Source organism: Schistocerca serialis, chromosome 9 (genome assembly GCF_023864345.2).
Source record: "Schistocerca serialis cubense isolate TAMUIC-IGC-003099 chromosome 9, iqSchSeri2.2, whole genome shotgun sequence".
NCBI classification, from domain to species: Eukaryota; Metazoa; Arthropoda; class Insecta; order Orthoptera; family Acrididae; genus Schistocerca; species Schistocerca serialis.
The window spans coordinates 319,814,653-319,842,002 of NC_064646.1; the positions used below are offsets into that span (position 1 = coordinate 319,814,653).

The following is a 27,350-nucleotide window of genomic DNA, read 5'->3' on the forward strand; positions in this document are numbered from 1 at the left end:
GACAAAGTTGATGTTCGTGGATAGATAAAGATTCTTCAAGGGAAAAACAAACTCCCATTATTGTTTGACCACACCTCATATAGTATGGTGAGGCTTTACGAATAATTACTGGAAAGAAAAAGTAACAAACATATTATTGATATCAACAAGAAAAACTCTGACGCCCATGTGATATCTATACGATTTTGTTGCTCTTCATGATGTGTACACTCGGATATAATTGATCTGTCTGAATGGCCCCATGGCAAAGAAATATGCCAAGACCTGGGATGGGACAGGCAGGGAATGGTCTTTGTCGAGTCATATTTGTTTTCTGATTAATAGTTGCAAGAAAATGTGGGTGGGTGACTCAGTTCTAAAGATCCTGGAATTTGTTTAGGGATACCCAGAGTGTTGCACACATTTCAGCATCAACTTCTACCTTTGAATTTAATGCTAAACATAATGATCTCCTGAAAACAGATGAGTAGGATAATTTATAAGCCAGAGACAGTCTTGAGGATATGTTACATCCAACAGAAACATAACTCCTTAATGCCTGATTAATTGCCGCCAGCCCCCCCCCCCCCCCCCTCCCCCCGCCCTCTTTCTCTCTCAAACCAGTCCGTGAATTTGATTAGTTAACTTTCTTATTTGTTGGAGTGACACACTGTCCTTTGGTGGCAAGATCAAATGGAAAAGTGAAAAATTACAATAGAGCAAAGAACTGAAGAGTACCTCAGATTTTGATCACACATATGCAGAAAACAGGAAAGGCACAACTTTTATTCTTCCATGGCCACACTTTGACATGACACATGTTGGTTGTTGATGTATCACATTATCTACTGTATACTTCCTACTTGTTATCTTATAATATTCTAATTTTCTGATGTACTCAGGTTGGCAACATGACAACAGCAGTAATGGAGCTATATGGGCACAAAGTGGCAATGCTTGCACAGTCAGAACGAACCCTCCAAATGAGTCTTACAGCAGCCTCTTCACATTGCACTCAGCTTCAACACCAGGTTATGCAAGTGAGTATAAACAGTTATTAGAAGGGAATGCTAGAAACTAATGCCTCCACTTTTTTTATTTGAAAACTTTTAAAATGTTTTAAATAAAACAAATATTATTAACATTCTCTGTCTTTATTCTTCATGTCTACATAATTGCAGCCATCTGCTGCGAAAGGGCTCTGAATTGTAGCATGTAGCGTGGCAGTCTGTACTGTAACGATGTTGCTGCGTGAGAAACAGCATACTGAAATCAAGTTTCGAATTTGAAGAGTTAGTCTGCACATCGAGCACCCTCTCCTTCAGCATGAAAATTCCAAACTACACACAAGCTCTACGACATCTGCAACAATTTGACATGTTGAGTTCACTGTTGTCGATCATCCTCCGTACAGTCCCAACTTGGACCCATCCAATTTGCATCTGTTTCCAAAACTTAAAGAAAACTTTGAGGACTTCACTTTGATGAGGCAGAGGTGAGGTGAGGTTGTTCCTCTGTCAACAAAGTCAAACCTTCTACAGTGACAGCATCAACAAACTGGAATCTTATTGAGAGAAATGTGTTTGTTACCAGGGTGACTGTTGAGAAATTAATATGTAGATATGAAGAATAAAGAACTTTATTTAAAAGTTTTAAGAGTTCATATAAAAAATTTTGAGGCATTATTTTTCAGCATGCTCTTGTATGTAGAGCTTCCACAATGAGCTATTTTGTTAATAACTTTTTCCCCCTCTTTTGTGATCTTGGTTGAGGTTTCTGTTGTTCTTACACCTCTCCAAATGAGCTGATTTTAAACTAAGTATTGTATGTAGAAATTTATGTAACTAGCATGTGAACATGTGGACTCTACACTGGAAACCTGCATACTAAGAATCTCGCATTGATAGTGTGCTACTGCTGTATACACATAACTTATTTATTTATTGTTAAAAAAGTATGCAAATTCGTCATTGTGCGAATGAATGTATGACATTTGGCGTCTGACAAACAGCACTCACTTTGCTCCTTACTCTTCCATGTATAAATGATGATAATCTTAACTCAGGATTTTCTGGTACTTATTAAAGCCAATGAAAGTTATATAGGCTACAAGGCTGTCAATTTGTTTGGAAAATCAAAAGTCCTCGGGGAAATTGATTTTATTGAAATATTTCAGGGAAATCAATAATACCCAAGAAAAACCAAAAGACTTGATGTGAATTTGATCCCACTATGCACTCTCACATTAGAGTATGTGAAGACAATGTGCTTTGAGTTGTCACAATTGTTATTGCTCAGTGACATCAATCTCCAACCTGAGTAGTGTGAATTAATGTCCATAGGTTCTCAGATTGCCGTGTCTTTTTTCCATTGTTTGACTGCAAGTGTCCTTAGCAAATGAGAATTTTTTAATGTGACTGTGTTTATGAATACCATGGCATTCTGTGTATTTATCTCTGTTAACTTTTGTTAAAACTTAACATAGTGTGAATACTAAAATAAAACAGATTGTATATCTAATTTAAGTTTTAACTGTGCTACAAAGGCTTACAATTGAACATTATTTAAAGTTTTGTGTATATCTTATTGTCTCTCTTAGTTGAACTCCAGATAGTTGTTAATAAGAGATGGTAGAACTCAACAAAATTTATGTTCAATCATAAGCACTAGTGAAATAAAATGTGTTCACATGCAACAAAAAATGGATTGGGGAACTTTTAAACTTTGAGTGGAACAGTGGAGAGTTCACGATGGAATAACAACAATATGAAACAGATAGATCTCAGTACTCACCACGTAGAGGCGACATTGGGTTACCAACACACACAATGAAAAAACTGCTATACATTTATGCTTTTCGAAAAAAATGTCATCCTTTCAAAATAAAATAGAACACACACACACACACACACACACACACACACACACACACACACACACACGGCTACTGCTTATGGGCACTGGGGCTGGGCTGCAACTGCATCTGACATGAGCAGTAATCCACTGGGGTTGGTGGTGGGGGTAAGGGGGCAGCATAGGATGGGGAGAGGGAGGGATAGAAGGGTAGGTGTTGGGCAATATGCTGTGCTGCCTGTGGAAGCATGCAGACTGAGGTGGGGACAGGATAGACTGCTAGATGTACTTGAGAAGCTGTTGTGGGGGGATGAAAAGTGGAAAAGAGTGGGACAGAAGGTGTGTGTAGTGCTGGAATGGAAACAAGAAAGGTGACAGACAGGTGGAGGATAGTGATTAATGAAGTTGAGGCCAGTGGGGTTACAGGAACGAAGGATATGTTGTAGCAGGGTGTATACGACACGGGACAACTGGGAGATCCAGGAAAAGCCCGGGAATTTTTTCATCCAGGAGAAAACAGGGAAAAACCCGAGAATTTTTTGTTGTTTTAGTTTTCAGACAAATTTTTGTAATTTTGACTGGTAAGAACTGATACTGTAGCAAAGGATATTACTGTATCCCGCAACTGCAGAGTAATACTGCAGCATTAAAACATGAACGAGAGAAAAAAAATGAAAATAAAGCTTAAATTGCAGAGGGCCACATAAAATGACACAGTGCATGTACAAGCAAAATGTGTCAAAGGCTTTAGGAAGTCTATGCAATGCTTCATAACAACAAATTGCCTCCGTTGAGCGTGATGTCACAACTGTTTACATTAAATTCATTTAAGCAGTTACGAGCGTGCTCATGCACATGCGCAGTCGAGTTGCGTATCAGTAATACCTTCTCCCGCTGCTGGCTACAGAAATGTCGCTGTTGGCTGTGTAAGCACCAGTAGCAGCAACCAGCCACATGGGGAACCCGGAAAAATTTTACTGGCACGCTCAAGCTGCCAGATTCATGCATGCGCAACAGGCCTGGATCTGGGAGGGGCAAACTGGGCTATCTGAACCAGGCGGAAAATTTCGGGGGGGGGGGGGGGGGGGGGCTTCATATTCTTGAGGGTAAAAAGAAAACCTTGTTTCACAAAGCACCTAGTATCTAGCGCACATCGGTCTATCGATTATTCATATGATTTTGAAATGCACCCCTGCTGGTTTTTGGACATTTTTGAACACATTCTAAGTTGATTTCTGAATGAATTATAAGTTGATTTTTGAATGCGTGCATAGTGTATGTGAAGTCTCTGCCAGGGGAATCCTCGTTGCATCTAGAAATGAACTTTCCTGCAGACAAAACGGGATGGGGACTATACGAGCTGAGCGGAATAAAGCCGAACCGGTGAATACCAACTGCTGCTTGTTTATGTGGTTGATTCGGTTTGCAAATGTTCAGCATTGTTATAATTACTAGTGAAAGCCTTAGATTCAGACTACCAGAGTGGAAATAAATGACTAATAGGAATAATAGGTAAGAAAGATCATGTATTATCTTCTTAGTGTATCCAAGAAAGTGAAATTCTGACAGAAAATTTTTGGCCAGATTGCTACACTAGACAGGGCCAGTTGTAGTCCGCAGGTAGCAGCTGCTTAAGTTCCATTTTTGGAGTAGCACGGAAAATGCTTTGTATGAACATGTAATAACGCCTAATCGGAGAATAATTGCTAGATAATTAAACTGGTGATTGTGGCAGGGTTAGTAAAGTTACTGAAGAATGAGTTTTCACAGTGGTAGGAATAGTTACAGAATTAGTGATAAGATTGTTTATTAGAATGAGGAAGGAGAAAAAATGGGGACACACACAAATTATGGAAGAATATGAGGATTCCAAATTCAGACAAAAATTTTGTTCTAATACTTATCGGTCTCATTCATGAGAAACTGGAGCATATGAATGAAATGTGAAACTATTTCCTAACATAAAGCTTTTTGACTGTAGTAGGCCAAAGAGGTATTTCGTATTGGTACTTCGTGAATTATAGTGTCATACTATAAAAATGGTCATTATTGCCAAAACAGTCTCGCTTATTTGGTGTGTTACAATTGCTGCAATATTAGAAAGGCCTCTTTTGTTTTATCCAGCACACAGTGGCAAAATAGACGTAATCAGATTGAGAAACCACACCAGTCTTTGGTACTATTTGTATTAACAGCTTTTTCAGTACTAGGCGATGACATTTCGATTTTTCATGTAGCGAAACGTTTGACGAACTTTGATGAGGTAATAGTTCTTTCGCAGAAAGGAAAGCACGCCATGTAAAGCTGTAGCAAGATTAGAGAGAAAAATCACTAGGACCTAAGGATTGAAGAAATGTGTACTGTCTTGCCTGTCTCTTGTCTTGACTGGTTTTAGGTATCCTATATTTAATTTTTTGTCGCACAGGAAAGCAAGTTATTAGCTAATAGGCAAAAAAGAGTCCAGATTTTCTGACTTGTTCTTGTTATGCTGGTTACAAATAATCCCATCCAGTATTAATTGCATTAAAAAAAGGGGGGTAGGCTGTAAAATCAGCCTACTGGAAGTAGGAGAGGCACTACAGGACATTTTAATTTCCACTGTCCTGAAATAGTTTGATGGCATCTATTACAAAATATACACTTTTGAGTTCCACAGAGTGAAATACTGTGACATGCAGTGTAAGAAAGTTCTTTGTAGAGGCGGAGCACGGCACTTCGGCACACTTAAGACCAAATAACATGTCTTACATTTCCTCGAAGATAGTTTTATGTATCAGACTCTTCAGAAAGATGTGTGCTACAAAATGAACTTATTTTTGAAAAGTCTTATTTTTGACATTCTGATGCGCAGAGCAGTCTGAGTTATAGTGGGGTGGGGGCGGTGTAGTCTTCACATGACCCATGTTTACATTTAGAGATATTTTTTGTTTCCTCTTCATTTACTGCTCTCACGTAAAATGAAAACAAGATGGATTTCTGTGGCTGGGAGCTATGAAGTGAATTAAAATACATTCATATAATTATGGAAGGCTAAAATACGTTAGTAGTTCCAGATTTTATTTTATTTCCACCTTTCTGACAGTCAAGCATTAATCACGTTGCAGAACAATAAAGTTATTTTTGTTGGTTTGCTAAAAAAGTTTGGCTTTTATTAAGCTTTCCTGCTGAGGCAGTAAATTGATTTGAAACGAAGTGTTTAATTCCACACTATTGGCTAGTTTCAACTGTTTGCTGCATTTCAAGTGCAGATTTTCATCTTCTAGCACGTATGGCATTCTGCCATAATAAAGAACCAAACGTTAGATAATACAGTATTGGTACTTGAAGAAAATTTACGTCCCGAAAACCACACCAAAAAGCTTAATATCATGTCGAGGCCTACGTCATTAGAAATCTGGACATAAGAATGTGTGTTTTAAGGCGAACTATGCATTTTATTATGGTTTACAAAATTCCAATGCTCGTGGAGTATCCTCTGATGTCTTGTTTCTTTTATGACATAATGTAAGAAAGACCTTTTAATGTTTTATACGTACGAACATAGGGCTTCCTACGTCTCCATAGTTGCACAAGCGCAGTGACGCCTCTTATCTGGCGCTCTCTGGCAACTGCTGATATGAATCTATTTCTAACAGATTGTGGGAAAATATTGCGAATTGTGGTTTGAAAAGAATTATTTTAAGAGTAAATTTCCTTTTACGCAAGATGAACTATGTGCGGGAATGTACGATGAATTTCTAAAATCACAGAGCGGTTGCTCTCATTTAAAAATTAACACTTTGATGATGAGCCATTTACAAGAATTTCGAGCTCAGAAGGTCAGAGATTTATGTTGGTATTAAGAATTTTACTGGTACCGGTATATTTGTGTGATGTATCTTAAAGTGTAACATGTGCTAAACAGATCAACTTAATATGTGAAAGCTTGGCTTCTCTTGTACTTATTAATCTTAGAGACAAATATTATGTGCGAAAGCTTTTCTTTTCTTGTAGCAACACAATTTATATTAATTTAAACCATTAACTCTTCCTGTTGATGGATTTCAAATTTATACTTTCTTAATACGAAAATATGCAGTGAACATGTTGCTGCACATCAAAGATATTTCCAAAACGTGTTTTTTCCCCTTGAGTTTCGTTTTCTAAAGTGCCAAGAAATTCTACGCTGCTGAGTAAAACCATATCCATTCAAAGGGTTGATATGTTTAACAGTTCAGACAGAAAGTATACTGTCACTAAACACGAAAAAAGTGTATTTTCACCCGGGGGAACATGTATTTTTAATCGGGAGACCTGAGAAAAATCTGGTAACTTTTTTCCCTCGTCCGCGTGTACACCCTGTGTAGAAAGAGTTCTCACTAGTGCAGTAAAAAAAAAAAAAATGTGTTTGGTAGGAAGAATCCATATGGCACAGGCTGTGAAGCACATCGTATTGTGCAGAATGTTCTGCAAGTGGGTGTTTAGCTGTCTCTTGACCACCATTTGTCCATGGCCATTCATCTCATCAGGAAGCTGGTTAGATGTCATGCCCATGTATAAAGTGGCACAGTGACTGCAGTTTGGTATGTAGATCACATGGTTGCTTGCACAGCTCTGCCTTCGATGGAGTAAGAGATTCCCATCACAGGACTGGAGTAAGTGGCAGTGAGAGGATGTATGGGACAGGTCTTGCATCTTGGCCTATTGCAGGGATATGAGCTGTGAGGCAAGGAGTTGGGAGCAGGGATGGAGTAGGGAGGGACAAGGATAATGTGTAAGTTTTGTGGGATATCTCCTCTATGTGGTGAGTAGCAATCTATCCTTTTCATATTGTTGTTTTGGTTTAGAGATGTCAAGTTGGAAATCCCAAGGAAATCTTCTGATGGAATTAAATTGACACCTTGACCAAACATCAGACTTGTAAAACATGAATGTAAATAGCCATACTTGTCTGTCTTACTGACTGAAATGAAACCACTCTAAAGTTTGAATCGCATTCAAAACTTGCAAAAAGAAAAAAGAAAAAGAAAATCATTTTAATATACTCAGAAAGTCATGGTAACCTGTGTGTATTTCATGTTGCATTTGACGTACATAATTTTAATCTACATCTATGTCTATACTCTACAAATCACTGTGAAGAACATGGCAGAGGGTACATCTCACTGTACTGGTTATTGGGGCTTTTTTCCCATTCAGTTCAAATGGAACGTAGGAAAAATGATAATTTAAACGCCTCTGTGCATGGTGTAATTAATCTAATCTTATCCTCAATATCCCCTCGGAAGCAATATGCAAGAGTTGTGTATTCCTAGAGTCATCATTTGAAGTCACTTTTTAAAACTTTGTTAGCAGACTTTCTCGGGATAGCTTCCATCTATCTTTGAGTTTGTGCCAGTTCCATTCTTTCGACATCTCAGTGATACTCTCGCACAGGTCAAACAAACCAGTGACCATTCAAGCTGCCCTTCTCTCTATACGTTCAATATCCCCGTTAGTCCCAATTGGTACAGGTCCCACACCCTTGAGCAAAATTATAGGATGGGTCACATGAATGATTTGCAAGCAATCTCCCTTGTATATTGTTTGCATTTCTCTAGTGTGCTCCCACTAAATTGATGTCTGCTACCTGTTTTACCCGTGACAGAGCCTTTATGAATGTTCCCCTTCGTGTCTCTACTAAGTGTGACACCCGAGAATTTCTGGGAGTTAACAGTTTCCAACTGTGACGTACTAAGATCATATTTATAGGATACAATGTTTCTTCATTTTAAGAAGTGCACAGTTTTATATTTTTGAACATTTAAAGCAAGCTATCAGTCATTGCACCACTTTGAAATCTTATCAAGGTTAACTGAATTTTTGTTCAGACTATATTTGTTGTAGATAATTGCATCTGCAAAAAGTCTGAGGTTACAGTTAATATTATCTGCAAGATGATTAATATACAACATGAACAGTAAGGGATCCAATGCTACTTTGTCACTCTCCAGCCAAAATAATGTGCTGCGTCCTCCCTACAAAGAAATTCTCAATCCATTTACATATTTCGTCTGATACCCCACATGATTGTACTTTTGATGATAGGCTTAAGTGTGGTATTGAGTCAAATACTTTTCAGAAACTGAGAAACACTGCTTCTACCTGACTGCCTTGATACATGTGAGAAAAGTACGAGTTACGATTCACATGGTCTGTGCTTATGAAATCCACACTGGTTGACATGGAGGAGATCGTTCTGTTCAAGATATTTCATTATGTTCAGCTCAGAATATGTTCTAAGATTCTACAACAAATTGATGTCAAGAATATTGGACACCAGTTTTGGGGGTCACTTCTGCTGCTCTTCTTTAAACAGATGTGAGCTGTGCTTTCTTCCAACTACTTGGGACTGGCTTATGTTCCATGAATCTACTATATTTTATAGTTACCAGAGAGGCTAACTCAACCACAAATTGGGTATAGAATCTGGTATGGATTCCATCTGGCCCTGGGGCTTTGTTCAATTTTAGCGATTCATCTGTTCTCAGTGCCACTGACATTGATATACACTCCTGGAAATGGAAAAAAGAACACATTGACACCGGTGTGTCAGACCCACCATACTTGCTCCGGACACTGCGAGAAGGCTGTACAAGCAATGATCACACGCACGGCACAGCGGACACACCAGGAACCGCGGTGTTGGCCGTCGAATGGCGCTAGCTGCGCAGCATTTGTGCACCGCCGCCGTCAGTGTCAGCCAGTTTGCCGTGGCATACGGAGCTCCATCGCAGTCTTTAACACTGGTAGCATGCCGCGACAGCGTGGACGTGAACCGTATGTGCAGTTGACGGACTTTGAGCGAGGGCGTATAGTGGGCATGCGGGAGGCCGGGTGGACGTACCGCCGAATTGCTCAACACGTGGGGCGTGAGGTCTCCACAGTACATCGATGTTGTCGCCAGTGGTCGGCGGAAGGTGCACGTGCCCGTCGACCTGGGACCGGACCGCAGCGACGCACGGATGCACACCAAGACCGTAGGATCCTACGCAGTGCCGTAGGGGACCGCACCACCACTTCCCAGCAAATTAGGGACACTGTTGCTCCTGGGGTATCGGCGAGGACCATTCGCAACTGTCTCCATGAAGCTGGGCTACGGTCCCGCACACCGTTAGGCCGTCTTCCGCTCACGCCCCAACATCGTGCAGCCCGCCTCCAGTGGTGTCGCGACAGGCGTGAATGGAGGGACGAATGGAGACGTGTCGTCTTCAGCGATGAGAGTCGCTTCTGCCTTGGTGCCAATGATGGTCGTATGCGTGTTTGGCGCCGTGCAGGTGAGCGCCACAATCAGGACTGCATACGACCGAGGCACACAGGGCCAACACCCGGCATGATGGTGTGGGGAGCGATCTCCTACACTGGCCGTACACCACTGGTGATCGTCGAGGGGACACTGAATAGTGCACGGTACATCCAAACCGTCATCGAACCCATCGTTCTACCATTCCTAGACCGGCAAGGGAACTTGCTGTTCCAACAGGACAATGCACGTCCGCATGTATCCCGTGCCACCCAACGTGCTCTAGAAGGTGTAAGTCAACTACCCTGGCCAGCAAGATCTCCGGATCTGTCCCCCATTGAGCATGTTTGGGACTGGATGAAGCGTCGTCTCACGTGGTGTGCACGTCCAGCATGAACGCTGGTCCAACTGAGGCGCCAGGTGGAAATGGCATGGCAAGCAGTTCCACAGGACTACATCCAGCATCTCTACGATCGTCTCCATGGGTGAATAGCAGCCTGCATTGCTGCGAAAGGTGGATATACACTGTACTAGTGCCGACATTGTGCATGCTCTGTTGCCTGTGTCTATGTGCCTGTGGTTCTGTCAGTGTGATCATGTGATGTATCTGACCCCAGGAATGTGTCAATAAAGTTTCCCCTTCCTGGGACAATGAATTCACGGTGTTCTTATTTCAATGTCCAGGAGTGTATATTTCACACATGTTTTTTGTGGTATAAGAAGTAAGTTAGGACAATACTCCTGTGTTTTAATCAAGGGAAGTTCCAAAGAAACACTGCATTCATTTATTCATCAACCCTCGGGCGAGTACATGATAAGAGTTTTGATAAAATCTTAATTAAGAATTAGACCTTAAATTTATATTTAGGATACCACACTATCGTAGAACTCTTCTACCTCATCAACGCAGTCTGTACATGACTCTCAAAGTGTGTGTATGGTAGTTCTCTCACTGCAAGGGATGGTTTAGTATAAATCTTTAGGCTAGCATACTTGAAACTATTTTGAGACTTACTATAGTGTAGTCTGTCTGTATTACTTCTGTTTCTTTTTCCATAACTGTGGATAGAACTTCTGTAAGTTAAAGTCTCTGGTTGCTGTCTTTATGAGAAGAGCTAGGCTTTAATATAAAGGGAAGATAGTCAATAATGTTTGTTCTTTGAAATGTGGCTGGTGTAACGCTCTGTTTGGAATGCTTGTAATTGTTCTCCACATAAACACTGTTTTTGCACCAGAAGAATTGCCCCATATGTTATTTCTACAAGTTAAATGAGAGTGGAAGAAAGCATAATAGGATGACTGAAGCTGTTCATTACTAGGACCTGGATTTTAATTACCTAAAAAACAGTGAAATATGCAAGCATTTATGACCTGAAACTTACATAAATATGACCTTAAAAAATAAAATATGACTTAATAGAAGTTTATTTAAAGCATTCTTGTTTGTTTGTTTAATTTTTTATTCACCATAGAGTAATACAAAATTCACTTCTCAAAATATTGTAAGCATAGTTCTTTCTTTCTGTTGGGTTTGTGGCTAATTTGCACCTATTTTTTGAATGTCTGAATGTTTTATTTTCTGAACATAAAGTACAGTGAAAAGATCATCTATTGAAACTGTAAAACAATGTTTTTATTTCTACATAGTATTTAAAGTGTTTCATATTATTTAATACCGTATGTCAAACTTCAGTATCTGCAAAGTTGCACTGGATCACAAAGTGCATTTTCAGATTTTCCATTGTCAAAGATCTTCGGTTGTCGCTGAGGATAGTTTTGTACCTGGAAAAGCTCCTCTCCACTTCACAAGACGTCACTGGAGCTTATTTGAAGGCAGCCAGGTCACGGAGTTCAGCTTTGTTTCAGGATCTTCCAATGTTGTGTCATTCCCTGAAAGACTGTCACTAATTTTGCACGGTGTAGAATATCCAGGATTCCATTGGAGAACACTTTGCCATTTGGTTTTCACTTTGTCAGCCACATGACCATGACCACGAGCTCGACCCAACTCACTCTGCACATGTTGCACAATACTCAGGGCCTCACATAGCCCCGTGCCAACAGCTTCCAGTCATTTGATGGCTTTTGACATCACTGAAAAATTGATGTTGATGTATACCAAGTTTTGAGACAATGTATCTGTAAAAACTTCTTTCACAATTTTGATAGCACTTGATTAATCACTATCAAGCTCACAGAAAATTGCCTTTATTTGGGTGTAGTTGGTGCAGTAATACTCAGCAGCATTAAGCCAAGAACCGCATTGTATAAAAACAGGTTTAGGTGGGAGGGGCGTTGAAGGTGCTTGTTCCTTGAATTTCTGCACCCGTAGTGGAGCCTTCACATAGATTTTCTTGCCGCAGGAAATTAATTTGTCAACATCAATGTAATTTGATCGCACCTCTTCGGCAACTCTGAGCAACGCATGCGCAAGGCAAGTGGTGTACACCATACTGGGGTAGAGAATCTGAAGCCCTTTGGCTGCTTTAGCCATATATGAAGCACCATCTGTTACAAGCAGCAAAACATTGTCCCATTTCACACCATCTGGCACAGTAGCTTCAGAGAGTTGTCAAGCAAAATAGCAATCGTCAAATTGTTTACTCTATCGACAGCTTTGCACGTTAGTAGGAACGTATCTCCAGGGCCATCAACTTTTAGAACACCAACAACAACATTTGCAATATATCGCCCACTAATATCCGTAGTTTCATCTATCAACAGCCAGATCTTTTGCTCAGCAATAGTAATTCTTATTTTGCTGATCACATCATTGTAGCGTACGGATAAATAGTTCTTTGTCAGTGTAGATCATCTGGAACAGGATGTGTTGTGTACTTCTCCAAGAACTGTCTGAAGCGTAGATTCTTCAGCTTTTCCAATGGGATGTTGCACACAAATCCTTGCAGAATGATTGCACAGTTGACTATTGACCTGTCTGTTCAAATAACAGTTTGCCTACTGTTATTTTCAGCACTTCATTTCACACAGCTGCTGTGTTTAGCGGTATTACAGTGTTGTTGCACATTAAAACGCTTTTCTGCACTAACTTTAACTTCACACAGTTTACAAAATAATATTTCCCCATCAGTACTATAGAACTTCTCTCCAAATCCTGGAACATATCCTCGCAACTTCACGCTGTCGGAGCACTTTGTTTAGGCATGTTCAACAAGGCAAAGGCTGTATTCAAACTGGTTACTGAGTACACATGTGCGACTGCAATGATTATTACGGCAGAAGCCGCATTTGTTGGCTCTGAGAGCGTATTGTCGACTGTGCGCAACAATGTTTTACGTTTGCGAAACAACTGTTGTGGTACATCAATTTTCTGCTACAGTCCTGAGAAATAAAGCTGTGTACTAATTTATCTGTTTATCATTCACAATTGCACGTTAAATATAGTCTCGTGAGCAATATATTCGTTTTCTTATTTGTGTGTCCCGTAAGATAAGAGAAAAACGGTATATGCATTTTTGGCAGAAGTTGACGGAAATATGACTTATATTAAAAGTTAGCCGTAATATGACCTATTACTAATATTTGTTGAAATATGACTCTGTATGCACAACCAAAATACATTTTTCAACACTAAAAAGCCTAGATTTGTGTATAAATTGTTCTAAAATTCACCCTATAGTTCAGAAAAAAATATGACTTGTCATTAAAATCCGGGCTCTATTCATTACTGACATAGGGTTTTAATTTGCATAATAATTAAATCACATGTGATAATTCTATGCACAATTGGCCTGTGTGTGCTTCTCATTTTAGTTGTAGGTCCAAAAGTATTCCTGGTAGTCTGGCAGATTCACACTCATTTATCATTTAATTTAATTTGTGGAGATAAAATTGTATTATTTCACTTTTGCTTATATTTTGTATTAGTTCAATTTTTGTAGTCACTGCCTAGAGATACGCAACATTATCATTGTTTGATTTTCACTTCATCTATTTAAGGAATGGTCATTATGACAGTTGAATTATCAGCATATATTACTGTCATGTAGGACAAAGAACTGTGTAGGTCATTCATGTAGATTAGAAACAGAAAAGGTCCCAGGACAGAATCTTGTGGCACTCCTTTAGCAACAGGTAGGGCATTTGATCAACAATTATTTACATTGACAACTATTAGATATCACATGATACAGTGTCAGATGCTTTGCTCAGATCAAGGAGCATAGAACGAACAAAAGAATGGCTTTCAAAACATTCAGAAACGCGAGATTTTACAGCTTCAGTGGTAGATATACCTAGCCTAAAGCCATACCGCAAAGAAGAGATTAGCTTACTGTTTTCAAAGTAGCTGCAGAGTTGCTCTTTCACACAATGTTCTGTGACTTTTGATATCAAATAATGGAAAATTCAAGATGGAATAATGACAGCATTGTAAAAAGGATAGATTGTTACTCACTGTATAGGACATATGTTGAGTCATAGACAGGCGCAACAAAAAGACTGCTAAACAAGTAAATTTTTCAGCTAAAAGCCGCATTCTGAATGAGACCCCCCCCCACGCGCGCACACACACACACACACACACACACACACACACACATTTACACATGTGCCTACAATTGCTATATTCCCAGACCTCTGAAAAGTATTTCCACTTCATTGTTGCAGTGTTCACGTTGAGGCTTCCCATCAGTTATGAAACAGTCGTGCTCCCATTCGTAGTTGTACATTCCTGTGAGACAGACGTTATAACATGATTAGTTGCCATGTACTTTCGTAAAACTAAGCATCCATTTATGGGGTGGTGAAAAGTCTGTGGTGAACAGAGCGCATATTTCCTTTAAGGCTGTAAAACAACAGGGCACAAGCAGATCAACATGACAGCCAGTAAAGAGAACTTCTGAATGCTAGTTTCAAGGAATGTAGAGAAACTTCATATCTTGTACCACCAGGAAAGAATTGTAGCAGGTGAGAGAAGTTTGCATTAGACAAGTTTACACAGAGAGTCATAAGAAGGAAAATACATGCTTTCTATGTGGAAAGTCAGTTTATAACAATAGCAGCCATATTGGAAAAGTTGAATACTGGGAGGTGGGGGACTTTCATAATATGAGTGAAAAAACCCTTCGATGCATTGTTTGAAAATTGGGCTACACATACAAAAAATTCAACAAAAAACCTGTGTGGATGGAAAAAAACAAAATAGCAAGAAAAAGACTGTTTCATGCAGAAACACTAATGAGAGTTGATGTAGTGCAAATCATTCCAGAAAGCCTGCATGTTATGAGAAGAAAATGCTTTCTGCATCAGAAAATGTACATGATTATCATGACAAGAGTGGAATGTCTGAAAAGGAAGAACCTAAACACTGACCAGTTCTAGAAAAAGGATTAAAATCTGCTTCATTGGGAATGAAGATGGGTTCTTGCAAGACGGTGCTTTATGTTTTATTGCATAAAAATGATGTGCAAATTATAATTCTGTGATGAATGCCAGACACTAAGCAAAGCGGCTTAGGAACATTCTTGACAAAATTACCAGACAGATTTGTATTTGTTTTACATCAGGCTGCCTATCACATAATGATAAATCCAATAGCCATCCACAAAATGAAGAAAGTATTCTACCGTTGAATGGGTGGAGAGCAACAATACAGAGCTTCCATCTAATGCCGCATCATATGAGGAACTTACTAGAAGCCCACTGGTACACACATGACCACACTTCAGGTGACAAGAATACTTTTGGAAAGTGGATTCTGCTCAGTGGACAAGGATATAAAACGTCTGTGATGGCCTGTGGTGCACTGCAATTTCAATGCCATTGGATGTATTTGGGCCTTTGTCAAGGACAAGGTAAAAAAGGAGGACAAGCATTTTAAGACACGATACTTGTGTCACACCACTGTGGGAAGTGTTCCCCAAAGTTTCTAGAGGAATTCAGTGAGTCGTGTACACAAACTTGAAAGTTGTTATGCACACAGAGTTCAGTGACTTGAATCACAAGACCATTGCTGACCGGAGGGAGAGGACTGCAATAGCACCAGTGAGACCTCAGCGAACAAGGAAAGTGATTAAGTTAAGTTTTATTTCATTCATCGTTCTCTCCTGCAAAATTTATTTGAGCTAATCAATTTTTCATTTATATTAAAATGTACAATACATATCATGGTTCATGAATTGAGAGCTGCTTGTATGTCGAGTGTTCACTTGCAATTTCCCATATTGTTGTACATATATTGCAGCTACTAATGCATTTGCTTTGCAAATTCTTAGCTGACAAACATGAGGAGTGTTAATTAGTAATGACATACAATGTAACCAACAAAAGTTCAAGCATTACACTTGTGCTTTCTGTGCCACTTTAGCTTCAACAGTAAGCTCAAACACAGCATCTTGCTTTTGGTGTTATAGCAATGAAACAACTAGTCAGAAAATAACAAAAATCTTCCTGCAAATATAACAAGTTTTTATCTTTAAACTATGCAAAGGAAATTTTTCTCTTAAACACAGTTTGTCGTCTTCTGTCTCTCACCAAAAAATGTTTCAAAAAGCGTTTTCTCTTGAATACTATCACATATGTTGGCTGCATTTCAATTAAAATGTAATCACTAAATAAAAGTAGACATTTCCTGATTCCGGCAAGGTACAGCTCATTGGTGTTTGTCATGCAATGTAACCAGAACATAAGCTCAAAATCAGAAGTCAGTCATTATGAAATGGATAATAGGAGTAGTAGGAGTTTCTTGCACCTACAATACTTCCGTCTGCCTCATCGCATGCTCTTCCTTTTCCACCTGTCCACTACCATTCTCCCTCTGCCACCTGCCTCCTACGCATCCCCCTACCCTCATCTTTTCTTTCTTTGACGATCTCCTCCTCACCACTCTCTCAGTCCATCTCTTCCACCCTCTCTCTTCCACCCCCCACCCCCACCCCCTCTCCTCTCTCTCTCTCTCTCTCTCTCTCTCTCTCTCTCTCTCTCTCTCTCTCTCTCTCTCTCTACCACTTACCGCCACAGTACTTCTTCCCAGTAGTATGTGTACCAAAGTAGGCTGAAATCGAGCCAGCAATTCAGGAGGATGTGTAGGACACGACACACACACACACACACACACACACACACACACACACACACACACACACACACACGTACGTTGTACGTATGCAATATGGTACAGACTCAGTCATGTGATATGATCGTATGTCCCAAAACCTGTTGATAAAATTATTGGCTCACTTCAGTGCTTATCCTTGTGACCTTGTTGAAACACTGCACAAATAAGAGGGAAACAGCATTACATACTTCTAAAGCAGCAGTCGGAAACTGGCAGACTGCGGTCCAGTTCTGGATGGTGGGAGGTCAAAAACTGACCTGCCAAAAATGTTTTGAAATTATAAATTACATACTCACATTATTTTTAAAAAAATATTGTTCTGTAGATAACAGTTCATTTGATTTCCACCCTTATAACTTTGTCTAGTTGTGTGTGATTAACTGCTAAGTAATTAGAATTCTTAACGGTTAGTTGTAAATGTATTAAATACATAATTGTTTTGCTGTGCAGCGCAGGAGAGTCCGGTGAAGAGTGGGGGTGGAAAGGAACAAGCTGTCGCAGCATGTTATGTCGATCCACATAAAAGCTCTGGACACATGAATACCGTATTTACTCGAATCTAAGCCGCACTCGAATCTAAGCCACACCTGAGAAACGAGATTCGAAATAAAGGAAAAAAAAATTTCCCGAATCTAAGCCGCACCTGAAATTTGCGACTCGAAATTCAAGGGGAGAGAAAAGATTTAGGCCGCACCTCCAAATCGAAACAAAGTTGGTCCATTGTAATATGAGACACAATTTACGTCGAATGAATGACGATACAGCGACAGTAGTTTGGTTCGAGTCGTAAGCTTAGCAGTTAAACTTTACCAGGTAGCCATTGCTATGCGTCAGGCGCTCCGTCCGTATTTATACGAGTACCCTTCCTTTTTCATGTGCTCTGTCTGGTTTGAATCGATTGCTTATTTTGCTTTGATCTGATAAGTGCTGTTTTCTTTGTTATAGGTGCTCACGTCATCCTAAGCTGAAAATGCATTACTGTACTGTGTCATGCATTGTTTGTCGCATTCTGATAGTGCGTGTTTACGGCCTGTCGCCGCTCGCAGCACGGCTTGCTTTTGTGCACGCTACCGCCGCTTACAATAAAAAAAAAAAAAAAAAAAAAAAAGAGAGAGGAATCGTCTCATTAGCGAAATAATGGCAAGAGACTGCTATTTGTTGTTACTTACACTGCTGCTTTCTTTGATAATGATCAACAAGAACCAAATAATAGACTGAGTGTGATAGAACATGTTCTGATCGAGAGTTCGGCGAAAATTTTTCTCCGTTTGAAAATCTTTGCGGCCGCTTCTTTAGTACATCAAATTCTGCACAGAAATTAGAGTCATCTTAGATTTAAAAATCTAGTCAGTTGCCGTGCTTCATTTCTGACTGTATCACATTAGGCATAAGAATAATATGAATATAAACATGACACGATACGTATATTCTTCCGCGTTTGCTGTTGTCTCACTCTAGTTTCGTAGTTTATTAGGCAGACAGGATTTACATGAGATAGCAGCAAACGCGAAAGAATACATGGCAAAATGTTTATATTCGATTATTCTTATGGTGAAGAGAATACTGCATGTGATTCACATTTCATCAGGTTCCTATTAGCAACTTTCTCTTCTCACTGGTAGGAAAAAATTCAGAACGTAGAGTTGGCCATATTGACAAACATCCTAAACAGTCTTGCCAGTCGGATTTTCGTAGTACATTGAAATTCTGCTACATTCGAAGACGAACAATACGGAATTTGTATTTACTTCGTTGGATAATGTATGAAAATGCAGTGGTCGAAACTCGGGGCGGAGAAAAAAAAAAAGCTCGTCTTCCACTTTCTCTCTCTCTCTCTCTTCTCCAATACGGAATTTGTATTTACTTCGTTGGATAATGTATGAAAATGCAGTGGTCGAAACTCGGGGCGGAGAAAAAAAAAAAGCTCGTCTTCCACTTTCTCTCTCTCTCTCTCTCTCTCTTCTCTTCTTCTTCTTCTTCTTCTTCTTCTTCTTCTTCTTCTTCTTCTTTTTTTTTTTTACTGACGCAGAGGTTTTGGCGAAAGTATTTATCTTTGTGCCTACAAAGCATACCTGTGTAGCGCTACATATATTCGACTGCAGAAGTTATAGTGTAGCGGCACCTACCAACATTTTTCAGAACTTCCGCTTGCTTTGCACTCGATTCTAAGCCGCAGGCGGTTTTTTGGATTACAAAAATCGGAAAAAAAGTGCGGCTTAGATTCGAGTAAATACGGTACAACCCAAAAATTTTATTTAAAGAACAACGAAATTTTATAAATTGATTTCAGACTCTGGCAACCTCTGAAACCTCAGTTAAATCGGAGAAAGCATATGCATTTAAACAATATCTTTTTGTGCTCGTAACTCAAACAGTATCTTATATCTATTTTATGAAACTTCAGCCGAGTTCATTCGCCAGCGATGATTGACAATGAAGCATCTCCTTTGCGGTGCAGCTCCTTTGGTGTACAGCAGCAATCACTTTGACACAGAAGTAGCTCCTTTTGCAGTGCATCGGCACTTGCTGTGTGCCGAGAACATATTTTTATAAAGAACGAATCTAAATAAAGTACAAAAATTTTATCGCGACTTCATCAGTAGTTGTTGCGATCTCGTATGGAGGATTTTGTTATTGTCGTGGCTTATAACATTTTTTTGGCATCAACGTGGACCCTAAAAAGTGTAAAGTTGATAGTGAAAATAGGAAGTTTTTGACTTAGTAGACTGAAAAATATTGTTTTACACTGTCTGATAGGCCTGGAGCTCTTCATTTGCCTCATATGCAGCAGAACTGTCACTCTTGTCAAAAGTGCCAATGTAAAGTGACACTATGAAACAACTCATCAGCAGTTCGATAAAAAATTTTCTCTGTGTAGTGAAACTCATCAAGAAAAACTCCAGGCTTATCTAGCTTCTTAAAAAAAGCAGCACGGCCTTCCTAGTTAGTTCTGTGAGCGAGAAAGAAAAATCTACAGAAGCAGCAACACGTGTATGTTGGACACACAGTAAACACCGGAAGCCATTTTCAGAACCTGAAATAGTTTTTTAAAAAAAGTGTGTTGGAAGTGACTTTGGCACTTTTTTAAGAGAAAGAGGATGTTGTTGTCACAATTCAAGGTATTCCATTGTTGAGAAGTAGTAATACAAGGATAACCGAAACTTCGGCTGCTAGCGATAAAAGTAGTTTGATCGAACTTCTGCAGAAGGCACCTTCGTGCACCATAGAAGTAGATGAATCGTGCGATGTTGATGAACAACAAATGCCTATTTTTGTATATTCAAAGTAAAGAATTTAGGGAAGAATTGCTAACAGTATTGTAGTTGAAGGGCAAGACTTGAGGAGAACAATTTATTCAAGACTTTTGATGGCTTCATTACAAAATCAAACATTAGTTGTGTTAAAATTGGCTCTCTTTCAACTGAAGGAGCACTGGTGGTGATCGGTGAAAAGAGGAGGACTAGTAAAGAGAATCAAAGATAAGAATTCTGGGCTACTATCTTTCAGCACTTTGTGGAAAACTTACTGTGGCTCTGAAAGAAGTAACGAACAGGTTGATAAAGCTGATTAATTTTAGGGGAGGCCTCGTTGTGCTCTTCAGCACAGACAGTTCAAAGATTTGCCTTCAGAGTGTGATTCGGCACATCCTGATGTACTGCATTACAACAGTGTTCATTGGCTAACTAAAGGTCAAGTGATTGAATGTTTTGGGCAAATAAAAGAAGTAGTAACATCCAGATGGCACAGATTATGAAGCAGCCACTGAAATTTTGCATGTTGTGCTCTGCTGAATGTTGTGCCACTGGGCTGTCTGTATTGTTTTTGGCAATAGTTTGATGGTGGCCATTGATTCTGGTTGACAGCTGCATGGTTGTCATATCTACGAAAAAAATGTGCAGTGGTTGCAGCAGAAATGGTGCATAACATGGCTGCTTTCACAGGTGGCCCAGTGTCTGATGGGGGAGGATAAGCCTGTGATGGGATGGGAGTAAGAGGTGCTGGGTGGATAGATATGGCGGGTCTTGTGTCTGAGTCTTCCACAAGGGTATCATCCTTGTGACTGGGGATGGGAGTGATATAGAGATCGACTAAGATGATGTGAAGGTTGGGTGGGCAGCAGAACACTGCTTTGGGAGGGGAAGGAAGTATCTTGGGTAGGATGTCCCTCATTTCAGAGCATGATGACAGATAATCAAAACACTGATGAAGGATGTGGTTCACTCGTTCGTCACAGGTGGTTTTGGATGACAAATGGGACACTTCTTTATGGTTCATTCATGGGATGGACGTGAGGGCCAGATGTGTGGGGGACATGGAACAGGAGAGTTGTTTGTGTATTAGGTATGGAAGATATTACCTGTTGGCAAAGGCCTATCTCAGGCCTTCAACATACTGAGCGAGGGAGTTCTCATCTCTGCAGATGTATCTGTCAAGGGTAGCCAGGGTGTATGGGAGGAATTTTTTGGTGTGGAAGGGGTGGCAGCTGTCAAAGTGCAGGTACTGTTGGTGATTGATGGGTTTGATGTGGACTGAGATCTGGATGGAGCCATCTGTGAGGAGGAGATTGACATCTAGAAAGGTGGCACGGCACAATCCAGGTGAAGTGGATGGGGCAGAACATGTTGAGATTATGGAGGAAGGATAATAGAGTATCCTGGCCTTGGGTCCAGATTATAAAGATATCATCAATAAACCTGGGAAGCTAGGAACATTTCCTTTAGGTGGCACATGAAGAGGTTGACATAGGAGGGTGCCACGCAGATGCCCATGGTTGTGCCACTAATTTGTTTGTGTACCTTCCTTCCAAAGGTGAAGTAGTTAAGGGTTAGGATGTGGTTGGTTAGGTGTATGAGGAATGAAGTGGTGGGTTTGGAATCTGCAGGGTGTAGGGGGAGAGGTAGTGTTCAGTTACGGCAAGGCCATGGGCATGAGGTATGTTGGTGTGTGACAACGTTGCATCTACAGTGACGAGTAGGGACCCAGGAGGTAACAGTGTGGGAATGGTGCAGAGCTGGTGCAGGAAGTGGTTGGTATCTTTGATGTGGGAGGCTAGGTTGAGGACTATTGGTTGCATGTGTTGGTCAACAAGGGCTGAGATTCTTACGGTGGGAGCACTGTAACCAGCAACAATGGGGTGCTCAGGATTTGTTAGGTTTGTGGATTTCAGGCAGCACATAGGAGGTTGCATTGCGGGCTGCTGTTGGAGTGAGCAGGGAAACTGATTCAGGGGAGAGGTTCTAGAAATGGCCTAAGGACTTCAGCAGGAACTGGAAGTTATATTGGACTTCTGGGTGGGGTCACTTTGGCAGAGCTTGTATGTAGAGGTGTAGGACATCAGGTGGAGGTCCTCTGTCAATTAGTCACTCCAGTTTGTCACAACAGTGGTGGAACTTTTGTCTGCTGGAGCATGATCAGGTCGGGATCCATTTTTAGGTTGTGCCAGTCAGTCCTTTCTTTTGCTGAATGGTTGCTGTTTTTAGGGAGGGACCTGGGGAAGGATAGTGAGTCCAAGTTGGAAGTTAGGTACTCCTGGAAGGTGACATAGGGATGGTTAGGTGGAAGTGTGGGAGGGTTGCAGTTGGATGGTGGTACAAATTGGGGCAGGCAGTGTTCGATGTTAGGATTGCATTGGTTTTGGGTGGGGGAGTTGGTGGCAAAGAAGTGTTTCCACAGTAGGGAGCAGGAGAAGAAGAGGAGGTCTTTCAAAAGTCCAACATAGTTAAACCTAGGAATAGGGCTGAATGTGAGGCCTTTGGATGGGACTGAAACTTCTGTAGGTCGGAGGATTTTGGTGGAGAGGTTAACAACATTGTTTTGGTATTGTTTCAGTTCTGGATTGCATGCAGTGCTGGTAGGGGTTTTTGGGAGTATACGCTGGGAGAAGGGTGGGGGTTGGATAGCAGTGCCCCAAGGATTTCAGCAGGCTGGATAATTTGTGGAGATGGTGTTTGAAGTGTTCTTCCTAAATTGATATCATGACCATCCAACACCCAGAAGAACATTCGAAACACCTCCTCTGCAAGTTATCCAGCCCGCTGAAATCCTATTCCCACCTTGGGGCACTATTATCCAACCCCACCCTACTCCCAATATTCCTCCTCATCAACCCCTCATAGCATCAGAACCTGCGTAACTGACATTTTCAACTTACCACATCCTCCAAAACCCCCTACCAACAAACCACTAAATCCAGAACCGAAATAATACCAGAGCACTGTTGCTAACCTCTCCACCAAAATCCTCAGCCCCACAGAAGTTTCAGTCCTATCCAAAGGCCTCACATTCAGACCTACTCCCAGGTTTAACTTTGTTGGACTTGTGAAATAACTACTTTCCTTATCTCACTTCCTACAGTGGAAACGCTTCGTTGCCACCAACCCCTCCAACTAAATCCAGTCCAATCCTAACAATGAACATTGCATGTCCCAGTTTGTACCATTCAATTGTGACCCTCCCATACTTCTGCTTAACCTTCCCCTAGCCACCTACCAGGATTTCCTAACTTCAACCTGGGCACGCTATCCTTCCCTATGTTCTTCCTTAAGAACAACAACCTTTCAGTAGAAGAAAGGTCTCCCGTACACAACCTAAAAACGGATCCTGACCTGATCAACCTCCTGGCAGACATAGGTTTCACCACTGTTGTGACGAAATGGAGTGAATCCATTTCCTTGCTCACCCCAACAGCAGCCTGTGCTGCCTGAAATCCACAAACCTAACAAATCCCGGGCCCCTTAATTATCACTGGTTGCAGTGTTCCCACTGAAAGAATTTCAGCCCTTGTTGACCAACACACGCAACCAATTGTCCTCAACCTAGCCTCCCACATCAAAGATACCAACCACTTCCTGCACCAGCTCTGCACCATTCCCACACTGTTACCTTCTGGGTCCCTACTCATCACTGTAGATGTAACCTTGTTATACACTGACATACCTCATGCCATGGCCTTGCCGCAACTGGACACTACCTCTCTCCCTACACCCTGCAGATTCCAAACCCACCACTTCATTCCTCATACACCTTACCAACCACATCCTATCCCTTAACTACTTCACATTTGGAAGGAAGGTATACAAACAGTTTAGTGGCATAGCCATGGGCATCTGTGTGGCACCCTCCTATGTCAACCTCTTCATGGGCCACCTAAAGGAAATGTTCCTAGCTTCCCAGGTTTATTGATGATATCTTTGTAATCTGGACCCAAGGCCAGGATACTCTATTATCCTTCCTCCACAATCTCAACACGTTCTCCCTCATCCATTTCACCTAGTACTCCACCCATTGTGCCGTGCCACCCTCCTAGATGTCGATCTCCTTCTCACAGATGGCTCCATCCACATCTCAGTCCACATCAAACCCATCAATCACCAACAGTACTTGCACTTTGACAGCTGCCACCCCTTCCACACAAAAAATTCCTTACCATAGAGCCTGGCTACCAATGACAGACACATCTGCAGTGATGAGAACTCCCTGACTCAGTATGCTGGAGGCTTCACATAGGCCTTTGCAGACAAACAATATCTTCCATACCTAATTCACAAACAACTCTCCCGTGCCATGTCCCCACACACATCTGAAATGAGGGGCATCCTACTCAAGATACTTCCATCCCCTCGCAAATCAGTGTTCCACCACCCACCCAACCTTCACAACGTGTTATTCAATCTGTATGTCAGTCCCTCGCCCAGTCCCCTGCCAGGGGGATGATACTCTTGTGGAAGATCCAGATGCAAGACCTGTCATATCCACCCACCCAGCACTTCTTACTCCCATCCCATCACAGGCTTATCCTGCCCCATCAGACACTGGGCCACCTGTGGAAGCAGCCATATTATGTACCAGCTCTGCTGCAACCACTGCACAGTTTTTTACAGAGATATGACAACCATCCAGCTGTCAACCAGAATCAGTGGCCACCATCAAACTGTTGCCAAAAACAAGGCCGACCACCAAGTGGCACAACATTCAGCAGAGTGCGACATGAGAGATTTCAGTGGCTTCTTCATAACCTGTACCATTTGAATCTTCCCCACCACCACCAGCTTTTCTGAGCTGCACAGATGGGAGCTGTCTGTACAGCACATCCTTCACTTCTGTAACCTTCCTGGCCTAAACCTGAGGCAACTCGCTTTCCCCCTAGCCCCCATCCACTAGTGTGTGTAAGGGAGGGGGGGGGGGGGGGGGGGAGGAGCTGTTGCTTGCATGTGTGCACACCACCAGTTTCCCATCATCCCCACCCAAATATGTGTCAGCTACTTCTGTCCTGCCATCTAACGCAATAATCTGTGATATCGTGCACACAGCTATCTGCCACCTGCCTTCTCTATTTGCACCCTTACTTGCCCATGGATGTGTTTCCCCTCCCTGCCATGAGCCACTAGACACCTCCCCCCAACCCTGTCCCTGCCTCCCACCTCTCTTCATACCCCACCCCACCCCAACCCACGCCACCCTGCACCCCCACCTCACCCCATTACACTAATTCGTTATTCTTAACCAGAACTCTCCGTGCATTATTATCGCTTGATTTTATATTTTTGAGTGAAAATTAAAATAAAAATAGCACTGAATATAGATATTTTCTTGATTTTTCAGTACAAACAGGCCTATCTGTTGTATTTCATATTTTTGTAAGTGAAAATAAAATAAAACATAGTGAAACATATAATTTTTTTCTGGATTTTTAATGCGGATATGCCTATCTATTGTATTTGATATTAGTCTGAGAGTGAAAATTAAAATAAAAAATTAGTAAGGAATATGAAGTTTTTCTTCAGGACATCGATACAGATTCTTAGAAGTATCAGATCCTTCTAAAATTGCTTGCCGATTCCTGTTTTAAAGTAATCTACATTAACAAAATACCAGCAGGTGATTGTAGAACATTTTGATGTTGTTGTTGTGGTCTTCAGTCCTGAGACTGGTTTGATGCAGCTCTCCATGCTACTCTATCCTGTGAAATCTTTTTCATCTCCCAGTACTTACTGTAACCTACATCCTTCTGAATCTGCTTAGTGTATTCATCTCTTCGTCTCCCTCTACGATTTTTACCCTCCTCACCAGATGGTAGAGTTTTGTCAGGACTGGCTCTCCCAAGGCCGTCAGTAGTTCTAATGGAATGTTGTCTACTCCCGGGGCCTTGTTTCGACTCAGGTCTTTCGGTGCTCTGTCAACTCTTCACGCAGTATCGTATCTCCCATTTCATCTTCATCTACACCCTCTTCCATTTCCATAATATTGTCCTCAAATACATTGCCCTTGTATAGACCCTCTATATACTCTTTCCACCTTTCTGCTTTCCCTTCTTTGCTTAGAACTGGGTTTCCATCTGAGCTCTTGATATTCATACAAGTGGTTCTCTTTTCTCCAAAGGTCTCTTTAATTTCCCTGTAGGCCATATCTATCTTACTCCTAGTGAGATAAGCCTCTACATCCTTACATTTGTCCTCTAGTCATCCCTGCTTAGCCATTTTGCACTTCCTGTCGATCTCATTTTTGCGATATTTGTGTTCCTTTTTGCCTCCTTCATTTACTACATTTTAATATTTTCTCCTTTCATCAATTAAATTCAATATTTCTTCTGTTACCCAAGGATTTCTACTAGCCCTACTCTTTTTACCTACTTGATCCTCTGCTGCCTTCAATACTTCATTCCTCAGAGCTACCCATTCTTCTTCTACTTTATTCCTTTCCCCCATTCGTGACAATTGTTCCCTCATGCTCTCCCGGAAACTGTACAACCTCTGGTTTAGTCAATTTATTCAGGCCCCATCTCCTTAAATTCCCACCTTTTTGCAGTTTCTTCAGTTTTAATCTACAGTTCAAAACAAATAGATTGTGGTCAGAGTCCACATCTGCCCCTGGAAATGTCTTACAGTTTAATACCTGGTTCCTAAATCTCTGTCTTACCATTATATAATCTATCTGATACCTTCTAGTATCTCCAAGGTTCTTCCATGTGTACAACCTTCTTTTTTGATTCTTGAACCGGCTTCCTGTTTCATTTCTTACCCCCAATTCATATTCATCTACTATGTTTCCTTCTCTCCCTTTTCCTACTCTCGAATTCCAGTTGCCCATGACTATTAAATTTTTGTCTCCCTTCACTGCCTGAATAATTTCTTTTATCTCATCATACATTTCATCAATTTCTTCATCTGCAGAGCTAGTTGG

The 27,350-nt window shown here is 41.0% G+C and overlaps 1 protein-coding gene across 1 annotated transcript in view; it reads left to right on the forward strand.

The window, feature by feature from the left end:
• LOC126419074 (uncharacterized) overlaps positions 1 to 27,350 on the forward strand; it is a 183,272-nt gene that overhangs the window by 126,149 nt on the left and 29,773 nt on the right. Inside the window, exon 9 of the mRNA XM_050086159.1 lies at positions 882 to 1,019. Coding sequence (XP_049942116.1) covers positions 882 to 1,019 — 138 coding nt within the window. The remainder of the gene's footprint in view (positions 1 to 881; positions 1,020 to 27,350) is intronic.